A 16,641-nucleotide genomic window follows, 5' to 3' on the forward strand; every position below is an offset into this window, starting at 1 on the left:
TTCCTGACATTTCCTCTAAATTCCACTCTCAGCACACTTGTTCTTTCCCCCACAGGCCTCTAATTCCTTCCAGGTGGCAAATACTTTGCATTGCCACCTACTGGTTGTGGCAGTTTAGTCTCTAAGTGAAATGAAGTCGCTTAGTCGTGTCCGACTCTTTGCGACCCCATGGACTGTAGCCCACCAGGCTCCTCCATCCATGAAATTTTCTAGGCAAGGGTACTGGAGTGGGTTGCCATTTCCTTCTCCAGGGGATCTTCCCAACCTGGGGATCGAACCCAGGTCTCCCGCATTGCAGGCAGATGCTTTACCATCTGAGCCACCAGGGAATCATTTCACTAAACCTCCTAGCAAAGCAAGGTTCCCCCAAACTACTATTAATTAAATGAACAGGAGTCTAGATTTTTGTCTTTTTCTTTAAGGCCCCTGATGAGACCTATGGTGTACTTTCCTGACTAAGCACTAAGTCTCTAAATCATGTCTAATTCTTTATGACCCCGTGGACTGCAGCTTGCCAGGTTCCTCTGTCCATGGGATTTTCCAGGCAAGAATACTGGAGTGTGTTGCCATTTCCTTCTCCAGGGGATCTTCCCCATTCATGGATTGAACCTGGGTCTCCTGCATTGCTGGCAGATTCTTTACCAAGTGAACCACCAGGGAGGTGCTCTTATCAAACTGCCTCCTTTTAATGTTATCCTGAGTGTGAGGGGATGACTGAGATCCTTTCCTGCTCCTTCTGACCCCCACCAGAGATTGGCCTGCCAAAGTACATCCCATCTCGGGGCTTGCAGGGGCTGGACTGTCCAGAAAACCCTACTTCTCTCTCCTCATCAGGGAGGGGATTGAAGAGTCTACAGGAAAGCAAATGTTATGATGTAATAACCCCAGCTTCTCCTTCTCCCTATACCCCTTCTACCTGGGAAAGATAGGTTTCCAGCTGGTTCTCACCAAGAGAAGACAGAAGACCATAACAGAAAGCTTGTGAAGTTTGACAGTAACTCTGGAACATGGAATAAAACATCACCTTTCATACCCAAGGCTCTGTAGGTCTAAAGGTCCCTTGAGAAGCAGGAATGGATGTATGCCAAGATATTCCTTGTTGAGAATGCCAAGGTCAGCCTGGGGAAGACCACCAGCAAAGCAAGAGACACAATGAGGGGTGCAACCTGCACCACGGGTAGGGGCTCAGGGGAGACCCAGCAACCCTTCCCACAGAGTCCCAACTCTTTTAAGGAAAGAACTGCCTAGGGTGGGAAAGCTCACCATCGACAGGAAACCTGGAGCAGCCTTGATGTTCAGCCCTCAGAGGGTGGGAAAAGTGGCACCGGAAGGGGAGGGGAGGAGAAAGGGGGGGTGACAGGGAAAGAGAAAGAGGAGAGTGAAGGGAAGGGAGCCGGCTGCACAGCTGTGGGGAAGATATAATGCATGTAGAGGGGAGGTGTTCAAACTGTCACGAGAGTTAAGAATTTAATAACCAGATTAGACAAGAGTCACTGAACTGGAGTCAATTCTCCGATGGGACTCAAATTCCATTATTGGGTAAGATTAAGTTTTCTCTCCCTCATCCCCCTCCACTGAGTGGAAATGGGGTTCAGAGTTATTAGAAGAGATAAAACCATTCTGTTTGCACCTCACTGAGCTGAGACTCCTCCATCATACCAGCTACACATAAAATCCCAGATTCTCAGAGCTACTGGGCTCTTAGGCACAGAGATTCTTTTTTTCCTTTGCCTGCTCCTCTCTCTGGCACCTGCCCCTCTGTCTCTACAGATTGGAGAAGATGAAAACTAAAAAAGACCAGGGAGGTTTCTTAACTTCATTTCAGCATACAAATTAATCACTTTAATTTTTCACACAGCCAACCTTCCTTTCCAGTGCTTTTTCAGTTAAGAGAACGTTATCTTAATGAGAAAATTCCTAACAATAAAGCAACCTATGTTTGGAAACTAACATCTTGTGGAACAAGGCTGACACACAGCTTACATAAAACGATTTGGAAGCCTGATTCATTATTCACTTAGTAAGTGTGACACACAGCTCCTTAGTAGGGGGCCTGACTGGTTGAGAAGCCACATCTGAACTTTACGTTGAGAGGCAGCCCTGTGTGCTCACTCAGAGGTAAGCTTTTTACTGATAACCAAGGTTAATGTAGATTTATAGGGGTGTGTATTCATATTTGCTTTTATCCAGCAGGATATTATATATCTGCATCATTTCTGTTTCAATTCCTACATTCAGCAATGGCTTACTTTTTCAAAGTTGTACACCTCAATGCTCCCCTTTTCAAGGTGACTTCTTTCCTAAAAGATTCCTCTTTGGGCTTTTTGCAAATGATCAGTGTTCCTGACCAAGCACAGACATGTTCAGATTTTCTAGATACATGCTTTTCAGAGTGTTAAGCTGTGAGTGTGTGTGTGTGTGTGTGAGAGAGAGAGAGAGAGAGAGAGAGGGAAGGAGGGAAGGAAGGTGAGGGAAAGGGGAAGAGAGAGAGAGAAAGACTATATACACTCACTGGTAATGCTCATAACTTATCCCCAAAGAAAAAATCTGAATGGGAAAGGATCACAGAGTACAAACATAAACAATTTAAAATTGCTTCTAAAGTGACTATTTGGAGAAGGAAATGGCAACCCATTCCAGTATTCTTGCTTAGAGAGTCCCATGGACAGAGCAGCCTGGCAGGCTAGAGCCCATGGGGTCACAAGAGTTGGACACGACTTGGTGACTAAACCAACCAGCCAACCGAAGTGACTACGATGGGTACTTTCTTAATAAAGTTTTAGAAGGTTGTTATTTTGTTCTAGAATACAGCCTGTCTGTCTTTGGATCTCATTAGTTTTATTTTTGTTAACACTGAGGTGTATATACCAGTATTTTTATGCTTTAGTCACTTGCAGTAGGAGAAGGAGAATCTCATTAGGCCATATTAAGAGAGAATAAGAAAGGAAAGGACAAGAAGTGAGGAGGAAAAGGAAAGCATTTTTTCTTACAAGAGCTGGACTGGAAACAGAAGGAAGAGGGTGGAAAGTGTGTGTGTGTATGTGTGTAAAAGACATGGTCTAAGGTGAAATAAACCAAGTTACGGAGAAGAAAGGCAGTGACAAATACTAGTGAGATCTGAAGAAGGTTACTTTGCCTGAAAGGGAAAAACCAAGAAACAAAGTGATGACCATCAAATACTTCCCTATGTTATCCATCAATGGTGCTGTGTGCTCAAAACAGCTTTGTTGCTACTTACAACTGGGAAGAAATACTGTGTAATATATAAATATAAATGTGAATAAATGTGTGATTCTTATACCCATGAACTCCAGAATAGTTCATAGATTAATAGAGTAAGAACTGTGAAAACACAAAAATTTTAATGTGAACTTTAAAATAACTTACATTTTCACCTTTGAGTCCAAGGGCTGTAGATTGAGGTGACACTTTTGAATGTTATTCTCCACATCCATGGCCAGTTGGTGACTACAAACAGAAATGATGCCTCAATATAAATGAATCCATAAAGCTGTCATCAATAAAAGTGCCAATTTAAATTTAATTGACAAAGCAAGTACATATGCACTTTTGTTCATTTTATTAATACAGTCTTAAAAGTTCTGATTGATGGATAGTAGATAAATAACCATACCATAGAAAGAAAATGTGGTTTTGCCTTTTAACATTGCTTTTCTTTTTATTTCTACCACTTAGCTCAACATTCATATCTAAGGCATGTAAATCATTTACTTTACACAAAGACAAAGGCAGAATATTAGACTGTTTCAGAGGAATAAAAGCCATAAGTAGAATGTGACAAATCCCTTGGTATTGTCCAACTAGTAAGTTGTAGAGAGAGTCTCATTCATTCCCAATGGTGTCACTACCACTGAACCTTTTCTCCTTTCATTCCGTAAGCTTTTTTGGAGCTCCCACTATGAACAAAGCATCAGTCAGCCCTGGATAAAGATGGAGGAACTGTGAATATATGCCATTGCTCCTATGAACCTAGGACAATCACTGGGTGCTACAATGGTCAAGGAAGACTATAGCAGCTGTGCTGGGCCTTGAAGAATGGACAGGGATTAGTAAGTTAACATGTAAAGATAATACCTATGAGGAAGATCCTAAAAGATGATGCTGTTAAAGTGTTGCACTCAATATGCCAGCAAATTTGGAAAACTCAGCAGTGGCCACAGGACTGGAAAAGGTCAGTTTTCATTCCAATCTCAAAGAAAGGCAATGCCAAAGAATGCTCAAACTACCAAGCAATCATACTCATCTCACACACTAGCAAAGTAATGCTGAAAATTCTCCAAGTGAGGCTTCAACAGTACGTGAACGGAGAACATCCAAATGTTCAAACTGGATTTAGAAAAAGCAGAGGAACAAGAGATCAAATTGCCAACATGCACTGGGTCATAGAAAAGGCAAGAAAATTAAAAAAAAAATCTACTTTTGCTTCATTGACCACACTAAAGCCTTTACTGTGTGGGTCATAACAAATTGTGGAAAATTCTTCAAGAGATGGGAATACCAGACCACCTTATCTGCCTCCTGAGAAATCTGTATACAGGTCAAGAAGCAACAGGTAGAACCGGACATGGAACAATGGACTGGTTCCAAAGAGGAAAAGGAGCAACTCAAGGCTGTGTATTGTCAACCTGCTTATTTAACTTCTGTGCTGAGTACATCCTGCAAAATGCTGTGCTGGATAAAACACACACTGGAATCAAGATTGCTGGGAGAAACATCAATAACCTCAGATACACGGATGACACCACCCTTACAGCAGAGAGAGAAGAGGAACTAAAGAACCTCTCAATGAAAGTGAAAAAGAATGAAAAAGGTGGCTTAAAACTCAACATTCAAAAAAAAAACTAAGACCATGGCATCTGGTCCCATCCCTTCATGCCAGATACATGGGGAAACAATGGAAACAGTGATAGACTTTATTTTCTTAAGTTCCAAAATCACTGAAGATGGTGACTGCAGCCATGAAATTAAAAGATGCTAGCTCCTTGGAATAAAAGCTATGACAAACCTAGATAGCATACTAAAAAGCAGAGGCATTACTTTATTGATGAAGTTTGTATAGTCAAAGCTATGGTTTTTCCAGTAGTCATGTATGGATGTGAGAGACCATAAAGAAAGTTGAGTGACAAAGAATCAATGCTTTTGAACTGTGATGTTGGAGAAGACTCTTGAGAGTCCCTTGAACTGCAAAGAAATCCAACCAGGTAATCCTAAAGGAAATCAATCCTGAATATTCATTGGAAGGACTGATGCTCAAGTTGAAGCTCTAATACTTTGGCTACCTAATGTGAAGAATTGACTCATTGGAAAAGACTCTGATGCTGGGAAAAATTGAAGGCAGGAGGAGAAGGGGACGACAGAGGATGAGATGGTTGGGTGGCATCACCAACTCAAAGGACATGAGTTTGAGCAAGCACTGGGAATTGGTGAAGAACAGGGAACCCCTGCATGCTGCAGTCCATGGGGTCACAAACAGTCAGACACGACTAGGCAACTGAACTCAACTGATGAGGAAGATATTAAAATAAAGGAGTAAAATCCAAAGAAAACAAAAACACTAATTTAAAAAGATACTGCTGCACACTCCCCAATGTTCATGACAGCATTATTTACAATAGCCAAGATAGAGAAGTAACCTAAGTGTCCACCAAAAGATGAATGGATAAAGAAGATGTGGTATATACATACAATGAAATACTATTCTGCTATAAAAAGAATGACATTTTGTCCTTTGCAACAACATGGATGGACCTGGAGGGTATTATGCTTAATGAATAAGTCAAAGACATACTGTATGTTATCACTTAGATGCTGAATCTAAAACAAAACATGAGTGGATATAACAAAGTAGAAGCAGAGGATTACAAGGTACAAACTACTCTTAATATGTACGAAGTAAATAAGCTACAAGAATATATTTTACAGCACAAGGAATATAGACAATATTTTATAATAACTTTAAATGTAGTATAATCTATAGAATTGTAAATCATTATGTTGCACACCTAAAATTAATATAATATTGTGAATTAACTAAGTATCAATTAAAAAATTAGGTCATTGATTCCAGAAACACAACCCAGGCAGGCCCAGGCAGGACTAAATCGTACTGAGGTCCCATTCTGAAGGCGTGAGAATAGGGAGAGGAGGGCAGGAAGCTATTGACCTGGCGTGGCCATGCAGGTAAGGGGATCTGGGATGCAGCTATTGGTTGGGCCCAGTTAGATCTGGTATCTTTCTACACCACCTTAAGGATCTTGTTCACCTTGTCACTTTTTTGTGACAAGCAAAATGATTCATTGAAAGTGACTCTACCGACATTATTGGGACCTCTGATGGCAATTTATTTCCATGACTGTGAGCATCAAACTAAACAAATGAATGTATTCTTTCATTGAAATGATGATTTGAAGTGCCATTGTTAAATGATTATAAAAGTGACCTATGTTATTTGGGAAAAAAGAGTAGAAGTGAAATGTTCAGGCTATTTTTGAACAATAAAAAAAAATATTGTGGAAGGGGACAATACAAGTGGGAATATAAAGGGAAATAAGTTTGTATAAGCAGAAAACTAATAGTCATTGGCCACACAATATGTACAAAACACTGTTGTGACATTTTGCATGTATTACCTCATTTAGTTCTCCCAGTGGCCTCTATTAGTCAAGCATTATTTTCCATAGCATAGAGGTGAGAAATCTGAAGCTCAGAGAGGTTATGTGCAACTCAACAGAAATCACATTAAAACTCAACTCTTGCCACTACAAAGTACCGTTTGGAAGATTTTAATACCAGACTTTACTAAACTTCTACTGACTGTGGTTACCATAAAATATTGGACATCTAATCATGTGGTAGTGGGTGTATGTGTCTGTGTCCGTGTGTTTAAAACTGAAACAAAAGTCTCAGGAATCATGAATTCTCCAACTACATATAATGTACTCTGATATTTTTAAATTATATTTCAGATTTTTTGAAAGGTCAGTGGTGACCCAACAAATCAGTTGAACAAATCATCAGTGGATTGTGATCTACAGTTTGAAAAATGTTGCTACACGGAAACAAAGAACTTGAAGCAGGAAAATGAGATGAATGGGATGTTTTAGAATGGCTTGTGGTGGGAGTGAGCAAGGAGAATGAAGGCAATCATTTAGCTGGGTATTCAAATTGGCCAGATAATAAAGACCAGGATTATAGTTACAGTAAAGAAGAGAAAAGGATAAGAAAAAAATTTGTGTAAGAGACATCATTAGAATAACGAATGTATTTTCTCGTCTCGAGAAAGGAACACCCAAGTGATGGGGAAAGCGTGGTAGATTAGATATGGCCACTGCATGCTGCCAACAGCCCAACAGAGTGTTGAGGTTGCTCAAGTGGGATGCTCAGGGGCAAGGGAAAAAACACCCTTGTCTGGTCTGTGCCACTGGTATTCAGGGTCCATTATTAACTTTATTTGCTCATTTAAAGATATATTAAATGTCTCCTTTGTGCCACGAATGATGCAAAACATGGGGGACACAATGATGAAAAGATTAGACATGGTTACTGTTCTTATGGTCCTACAGTTTAGGAGATGCATATTGAAAAAGTAACTAAAGATGTGGCAGATGTTATTAAAGGGCACCACAGAGACCTAAGCCAGTGGTGGTAGGCATGAAAAGTCTTATTTTTATAATTCTATGGTCTTGTGGGAACAACGGCCTTGTAAAAAGGACACTTTAAAATATTGTATTATTACAATTAGAAATTAACAATTTGGGCAATACAGATATACATGAAGTATTGTTGGACCTACCTGTTGCTATACACAGCAACCAAAGACAAGGCTCAAGTCCATAATGAGAACAATTTTTATAATATTAGCAAATTTGTTAACGTTTGTTAATTTATACATCCTTGGGAACTGATACACTACAAATACCAATAGGTTTAAATTATAATGAACTTTAATATCAATAATTGCTGGTGGGTCATAAAGTGATTGGGGATTCCCAGGTAGCTCAGCTGGTAAAGTATCCTCCTGCAATGCAGAAGGTTTGATTTTTGGGTCAGTAAGTTCCCCTGGAGATGGGATACGCCAGCCACTCCAGTATTCTTGGACTTTACTGCTGGCTCAGACAGTAAAGAATCCGCCTGCAATGTGGGAGACCTGGGTTTGATCCTTGGGTTGGGAAGATCCCCTGGAGGAGGGCATGGCAATCCACTCCAGTATTCTTGCCTGGAGAATCTCATGGACAGAGGAGCCTGGCGGGATACAGTCTATGGATAGAGTCACAAAGAGTCAGACACGACTGAGTGACTAAGCACAGAACAATAAAATGATTATATTAATATGTCAGAAGACTGTGTGACTTGCAATCATGAATTTCCTACTCTTGCACCCAGCCTGGCTCAATATTTACAAAAAATAGCACTCAACCTAAGGTCTTAAGTTAATAAATGATTCTCAAAAACAACAGAGTCACAAGCAGCCGCCTTCCTGATTAATGGCCTTAGTAGTTGCTCTTCTCTGTTTATGGGCATATGCCAAACTTTACTGAGAGAAAGACAGACAGATAGACAGACAGAAAAGTGCACCCAAAGCTCCTGCATATGGTCTCAAGTAGAATAGAGTTGCCTTGGAGAAGGAAATGGCAACCCACTCCAGCGTTCTTGCCTGGAGAATCCCAGGGACAGGGGAGCCTGGAGGGCTGCCGTTGATAGGGTCGCACAGAGTCAGACACGACTGAAGTGACTTAGCAGCAGCAGCAGCAGCAGAATAAAGTTGCAGCCTCCCCTCCCTTCCTATCAACTGTCTACCACAAAATCCTGTTGAGCATTCAGAATAAATGTAATGTTCCAAGGGGGAATAACAGATCAACTGCCACGACACCACTATCACTTAACTTATGGTCATTTCAAGTAGCTGAGATGATTTACATCAGCACCCAAGTCAGCTACAGCTATAATGAAATGCCTAATCTGCTCACTCAAAGTACCCCAATTTCTCAATCAAATTTGACAGCTTTCAAGGACACAGTGCGGCCCTGAAGTGGACCAGAATTCCAGGCAAATGGACAGAGCAGTTAGGACCAGCATGAAAGAGAAGCTTGCCTCGCAGGCCTGTGTGTTTTGAGAGAAGACTCTGAATCCCATCCCTCGAATTCCTCAATCATGACTGGGCAATACAAGTGTACAAAACAGATTGGCCATTTTCAGAAGCTTTTAGCTTTCTCGGGTTTCTAGATAATTCGAGAGAAAAACAGAGGGAGGGCAATGAGGCAGAAGTCCACATAGTGACCACTAGTCTTCGCATATCTTCTTGAGAGCACAGAGCTGGGAAAGATACATGCTGGTGTTAGCGAGGGGTTTAATACAGAGTAGTGGTCAATTAGCAGGAAAAAACTTCTAGAGTTCACTTCCCCCATTAAAATCAATAATGACAAAACAGCATAGTCAGATTTAAAAAGTAAACGAGCTGAGCTGAACATCACAGAGAAAGTGTGTCCTCAGAGAATTAAGCTAAATGAGATTATTGAATAACTCAAAAAAAAAAATCTAAAATATATGTAGACCACTGGTTCTCAACCTCAGATCCTCATTAGTATCACACAAAGGAAGCTTTCAATAAATACTTATTCTTGGACCTCAGTCCCAGGGCTTCATATTGGACTTGTCTGGGCTGATATTTTTATTAAACTCCCTGGTGATTCGAAGTGTACCCAAGATGAAGAACCACTGATTTAATGTCATTATAATACTAATTAATCTCCATAGAAGAAAAATCTTCTTTCTAGTTTCAGCCAAAAAGTCTTCCGTTATTATTGTTTACAAATAATTAGTGATGATGGTGATGAGGGAGAAGAGGAAAATCAAACTATTTTATTCTTAATTTATCCAAATTAATGAGAACCAGCATAACAAAGATAAATCAAATCCATAGATAAGTCAGCATCTTCATTTGATCAAATGAACTGTTCTTCAAGTGGTACCATGGAGAATTCTTAGAATTGCCATGGGATGGTGATGAACCTCTGAGGCTGGCTAATTCAAACAGCCCCCAAAAGGGTGGGGAAGGAGCTGATACTGAAGGCACCATGCTATCATGGGTGCCACATCTCATGTGCTCCATAAGACTGTCAAGCCAGCATTCTTAGCTTCACTTTTAAAGATGGGGAAATGGGCTCAGGATGATTAAGTAATTTGTGCAGACTCATAAAGCCAGGAAGAAGCAAAAAGAGGAATCAAATCCAGGTTTTCCAATGTGCAGAAATATTTTCAACAGCATCTCAGATGGCCATGCACACTCTTCTTAGGCACTTCCAGGGTCTATCACCTCACTGCTTAACAAAAAAGTGCTCTCTGTTGAGCAGGCTGAATCTTTACTAAATTCATTCTTTTTTCTGTGTCACCAGCTATTGCTCCATAAATCCTGCTCATTAATCCTTGTTCTGCTTTCTAAAACAAGAAAAACAATATAGTCCCTCTTATAGGAAAATTTCTTCAAATGTTTAAGTATAGGTATATGTCCCCTCTGAGATCTTTTTTCTCCAAGCTACACATCCTCAACTCTTGGCAGTAGTTTTACATGGTCCCAGAACCCTCAAAATTTTAACCCTTTGATGCTCTTGGGGATGTTAATGTGCTTTTAAAATGTGGTACCCAGAGACAAATGTGGTGACCCCCACATGGACCTGACCATGGGGCTCCCTTTGAAGACAAAAGGAGAACGGAGCAGCAGAAGATGAGACAGTTAGATATCAATAGCATCACTGACCCAACCGACATGAATTTGAGCAAAATCCAGGATATAGTGGAGGACAGAGGAGCCTGGTGTACTATAGTCCATGAGTCCATGAGGCCGCAAAGAGTCAGACACGATTTAGCGACTGAATAACAGCAATGACATGGGACTTACTGGTTACCAGCATGGGCTCTGGTGGCACTGAACCTCACTTTCATTCTCATCCTCGCCACTCTCAGCTGAGTGTACTTAGACAAGTGCTGAAAGTTCTCTGGGTCTCTTTTCTTATGGGTAAAATGGAAATAATAATATCTATATCAAAAGACCATCATCAGAGTTTGCTGAGGAAACATCTGTAAGCAGCCACTGGTACAAAGTACACTGTAAATGCTCAATTAATGATAGCTCATTTTTTTCTTCTTTTATCTTGACAATATATACCTACTACTCAGACTATTATGGTGATATTTTTAGAAGCCATATAAAATCATGGTCTCGTGTTAATGTCAGATAAAACCTCTATGCATTCACTGACACAGAAGTCAGAATATGTCTTTCACAAGCTCTGACTGTACAATTTTCTTTAAAATCTAAATAAAAGACTGTACTTTAATCTCTGTTCAATTTCATCTCTTTCATTCTTGCTTTTAATTTCAGCTCAGTTTTGTGCCACTCTTCAGTATTATTTTGAATGGTCATTCTATCAGTCTTAATGTTACCCTTGTATTTTTACAAATTTTATGGCCTCCTTCTCTACACATCCTTGATTAGAAGCCAAAGACAGAGTTGGGCTAAGTTTCAAGCCCTCAGACATACCATCAGCTACATCTCCAGGTATCACGTCACTCTGTTAACCAGCACAGTCTGTATATTGCAGCTCAAGTAGCCACAAGTCTGTTTCACTATATCTCAAATGAGCCACATTTCTGGGTCCTGATCAAATAATATCCTAAGATGAATTTACTTAATTATTTTTGCCTTGTGAATAGTTTTTTTTTAATGCCAGCCTTTCAACTTTAGTATTTTAACTTACTTTTCAAGTAAATACTTTCCATCATTAACTTGTTTCAAGGGGTTCTGCAATCTTTTCAATTCTTCCTGTGAAAAAGAAAAAAAAATGTCTTACAAGTTGACTCCATGTACTCATGGGTAATATTTCAGGAAAATTGTTACCCAAATTGAGATAATCACTGTTACGAGTTCTGGACTTTGCAATGGATGAGTGTTTCACATACAATTTTATCCTTGATCAAATTAAAATACAGTTCTTCCACTTACATTGTATGATTTTTTTTTAACCACTAAAGATAATGCCTCCTGTTATTTTTCCAGAGTGGCAATATGTTTATACAGATTCACCCACACACGTCCCAAATTTACTCTTATCAACAGTGTTATGTTTGCTGGTTGCTGGGCGAGGGGCTCTAAGGAAAGTGGACTGGGTTTGACCATTTAGGAAACACCGTCTCTTGTCTCTTGGTAACTCTTGGTTACCTCAGCCCCAGTGCTCACACACACACACACACACACACACACACGCACACACTCCTTCCCTGAATTTCAGGCATCCAGTCTCAGTAATCCCATTCCCTCAGCCACAGCTATTGCTTCAGGGATGCTACAGAAGTCAGCCCAGGTTCCTGGTGAGATCGCCTGTCTCCAGACTTGTGGTCAGTCACAGTAGGATTTAAGGAAGGCCCACAGACAGCTACAGTCCATAGGGTCACAAAGAGCCAGACATGACTGAAGAGACTCAGCATGCAGGCATGCACAGAAGTCTGGACCTGGGAAGACCACAATTCCTTGAGATCAACCTGCTTGTCTCATCACCACAAATGGCTGAAATGCCAAGAGGAAGCCCCAGTCTGCACTAACTACTCATTCACCTCTGAAGGACCATCAGACTAGTCTCAACATGTTTCCAACCCATCAGCCATCTGAGTTTTCTCGGTTAACCATTTTCTTTAACTTCTTACTCGACTGTACAACCCCAAATTTGACCCGATCACCCAACTCTCCCCAGTCCCTCCAGTCTTTCCACTGAACCCTTTACAACTTACAGTCCATCATCATTAAAATCCTCTATCTCCTCAGTTTCTTTGAACATTCCCTTAATTATCTCACTCTAACTGAACCTTTGCTGTTCTGGGGACAGCTAAGTCTTTGCTGGAGCTAGAAGATCAAAGAACAGTTCCAAAAAGAGTTTTAGGATATAAAGGAGTCTGCTGATGACAAACCTGGCTGATCCTGAGCACCCTGTCTCCTCTGGAATCCTCTGGAGAGGTGGCCATTTCCTCCCCATGCGCTATATACAATACACTCTGGAGGATGGATGGGGCCATTTTTGCTCCTCCCTGCTGTTCCCAGATCCTCTTCATCCTATAAAACCTCACTCTTCTGGAAACACACCAGCAGCCTGTTCGAGGGCTCTGGTCCTTCTCATCTATCCTCTCTCCTTAGGTCTTATCCAGTCCACAGCTTTAAATTTATGCTTGCATCTGACCTCTCCTCTAAACGCCATCTGACACATCCACCTGCCTTCTTGGGAGTTCTGTGTGCCTGGCTGACAGGCATCTCAAGTTCAAACCAAAGTCTTGATTTCACTGCCTAGACTTTCCCACCCAAACCTCCTGCTTCACCACTTTTTCCTCATTTTAACAAATAACATCAATATTTACCTAGATATGCAACAATATGACTCCTAAAACCTAGAAGTCAGCCTCTACTCCTTTGTTCCTCTCTCAATCCATGGTCGATCAATCAGCTAATTATGTCGGTTCCAAGTTCAAAATATATCCAGAAATTGACCACTACTCCTCAGTCTGGTCTAAGGCAACTGTGAGAGTCTCCTATCTCCCTGCTTCCCAAGTTAGCCCACTTCATTCGCTTCTCCTTATATCAACCAGCGTGACCATTGAGTATTTGGGTTTGCTTTTTTAAATGACTGAAAAGCACACATCATAAGAGTACAGCACAACGGGTTTTGACAAATGCATACGTTGGTAGAATTACCACCCTAAATGAAATACAGATCATTTACTTCACTCCTGAAGGTTTCTTTGTGTCCCTGTTCAATCAATTCCCCTCTCCCAAAGGCATTTCTGTTCTGATTTTTATCACCATAGATTAATTTTTTAATTAATTTTTATTGGAGCATAGGTGCTCACCATAGGTTAATTTTGCCCGGACTAGAATTTCACATATATTTGTCTATTCTTTGTATGTGGCTTAATTCCCTCAGCATCATATTGATACATAGGCAGCTATATATGGTGAATGGCTATGAAGATAGAGATGACTTAAGGGTAGACAGAGAGAGACACAGCATCCTTTTCACTCTTACACATTTTATTTTCAAGGTAAAACTTACCCTTCAACCCTATAGACTCTGGTTTCTAGACTCTGGTTCCTAAGGGTAAGTCTCTACCTCTACTCTCTCACTGTCAGTCACTCAGTTTTATCCGACTCATTGTGACCCCATGGAATGTAGCCTGACAGACTCCTCTGTCCACAAAATTGTCCATGCAAAAATAATGGAATGGGTTGCCATTTCCTACTCTGGGGGAATCTTCCTGACTCAGGGATCAAAGCCATGGCTCCCGCAACTCCTGCATTGGCAGGCAGATTCTTTACCCCTAGCGCCACCTGGGAAGCCCCCTCTATTCTCTATTTTCTCCCAACCCTCCACTCCTCCCAACTAATCCTTCAGCATATCCCACCCTACCTCCAGCAACCAGAGCAATAAATCCAGGTCATAGAAAAGGTCAGGCTTAAAGCCACTTTTATACAGAGAGGAAATAGGTTGGATAAGGATCCTTAGTTCTTGAAAACCAGAGGTGGATTTTTAGGCCATGAACTTTTCCTTGTTTCCCACCTGTTTTAGGATAAGGAAAGAAACTGAGTTGTGGTGGTTCTGGCACTTTCTTCTCTTGCATGTGCCTGTGGGTTTCTTTTCTTTTTCCCTGGGCATCTGTGGGGCAGGAAGGAACAGGTTTCTGCACTTGGTGCCAGCCACTCTCTTTCCTTTGGTTTTTTCATTGCAGGGAGCTTTGGGGAGGGAGAAGGAAGGCTTTGGTACAGCACTTTATTCAATCTGACTGTCCACGTTCCAGGAAATCATATTAAACATAAGGTCAATGACTAACAAGAGCTTTCTGAACAGCTGCTCTGCTGACAATTTGGAGGATTGATTTCATCATTTGGTTATTTAAGCTAACTATACAAAAACACTTCAGTTCAATTGGCCTGCAAGTTCCACACCGTATCCTCGTTTTCTGGGAGATGGACAAAGAAACTGACTTATTCCATGGATCTTTGCTCGGAGTTTCGCTCTGACAGTTTTCCATCGATTTACCATTAAAAATATATACATGTTGGTCTTTCCCACCCCTGGTTTCTCTCACTAGTCTTTGTTGCCTCAGTTGCACATCCAAGCATGCCGTTTCCTACTAGAAACCAGCATGGCTCCCAGGTGCTTTCAGATGGATTCCAGCATCTCAGCCAGAGCTTGTTTGTCTTACCAGGGAGGGCCCTGCCTCATGCCCTCCCTCTCCAAGTCTGGTCCTGTGAAACTTCACCCAACCCTGAACTCACATGCTCTCTTACACTGGGGGACACTGGGGCCCCAACTCTTCTATTGGCCCGCTCTCATTCTTCCTTCAGGAAGCCCCTCCACTTTCCCCTCCTCCATAGAGCCTTCCCTAACTCAACGAGAGGATCTGGTACCTCACCCTGTCTCCTCAGCATCCTGGGGTGATGGTGATCCCTGGTTTAGCCTTACCTCGTTACCTGACCCACCCCACCACTGGGCTTTTCAAAATCAGGGGTGGTGATTTATTCACCTTGAGGTTCCTACTCCCCAGATGATGCATTTAGGTTGTGCCTACTGAATATATGCTGAATAAATGAATTGAGCTGAATGAGATGAAAAGAAAACTTAGTGGCTTTGTGTTCCCTCCAAATCTCAAGATGTTGTATGTCCTCCGGTGATTTTTCCCTACCTCTCCACCTCTTTTGTTTGTTTTTTAATCGTTCTTTAGCTTTCTTTTTTATTTAACATCATACCTTTTCTAACTTTACTTGGGTATATCTGACAGTTACAAATTGTATATATTTAAGGTACATACTTGATATATGTATACACTGTAAAAAAAAAGATCACAATGAAGCTAATTAACATATTTATCACCTCCTACCCCTGCCAATTTCTTTCTTTTTTTTTGTTTTTTTTTTTGGTGGTGGTGAGCATACCTAAGATCTGCCCTATTAGCACATTTCAGATTTACACTGAAGTATTGTTAAGTACAGTACACTGCTGTGCATTAGATCTTCAGAGTCTACTTGTCTTGCATAACTGCACATGAGACCTTGACCAGCATCTTCACATTTACACACTTACTCATCATCTCTATTCTCTTCTATGCTCTGGGAGGCTCAAAATTAGACTTTATCATGCAGGTCCCTTGGTTCTGTGGCTTTGAATAGGCTTTGAGCAGTGGGAGGCACTGGCAGGAGATCAAAAGGGAACAGAAGAGAGAAGCTGGAGTATTTCTCATCTGTGCTTCCTTCTTTTACTGCCTTCGGTACAGGCTCGAGTCACTGCAGGCCATAGCGCCTGTGGGGTGGTGGCCTCTCTCACGCAGTCATTCTTATCACATTCCCATAACTGCTCCATTTTCTTGTCCCTCTGAAACATTTCTTTCCCTCTCTTCCCTCCTTCCCCTTCCTTCTTCTGGCCCTTCCAGCTGTTGATAGCCCCAGATGCTTCACCATTCCCTGTGGTTGTCCCTACATCCTGCCCATATCTATAGTCACTCAGTTCAACTCTTCAAATCACCCTTCTAAGTGAGTCATCTGCCTTCTCCCTGGACTCTGGCTCACATGTCTCAAGGATGCTAAGA

The 16,641-nt window shown here is 41.3% G+C and overlaps 1 protein-coding gene and 1 non-coding gene across 2 annotated transcripts in view; both read right to left on the reverse strand.

Moving 5' to 3' along the window:
• Nucleotides 1–16,415, reverse strand: part of IQCJ (IQ motif containing J) — a 129,922-nt gene extending 113,507 nt beyond the window's left edge. Inside the window, exons 1-3 of the mRNA XM_055570105.1 lie at nt 16,380–16,415; nt 11,775–11,839; nt 3,388–3,468 (exon numbers count right to left, since the gene is read on the reverse strand). Of these exons, the coding sequence (XP_055426080.1) occupies nt 3,388–3,468; nt 11,775–11,839; nt 16,380–16,415 (182 nt within the window). The remainder of the gene's footprint in view (nt 1–3,387; nt 3,469–11,774; nt 11,840–16,379) is intronic.
• On the reverse strand, nt 258–329 carry TRNAC-GCA (transfer RNA cysteine (anticodon GCA)). The gene has a single exon. It is a non-coding gene; the product is annotated as a tRNA-Cys (tRNA).
• Nucleotides 16,416–16,641: the final 226 nt, after the last annotated feature.

Source organism: Bubalus kerabau, chromosome 2 (assembly GCF_029407905.1).
Source record: "Bubalus kerabau isolate K-KA32 ecotype Philippines breed swamp buffalo chromosome 2, PCC_UOA_SB_1v2, whole genome shotgun sequence".
NCBI lineage: Eukaryota > Metazoa > Chordata > Mammalia > Artiodactyla > Bovidae > Bubalus > Bubalus kerabau.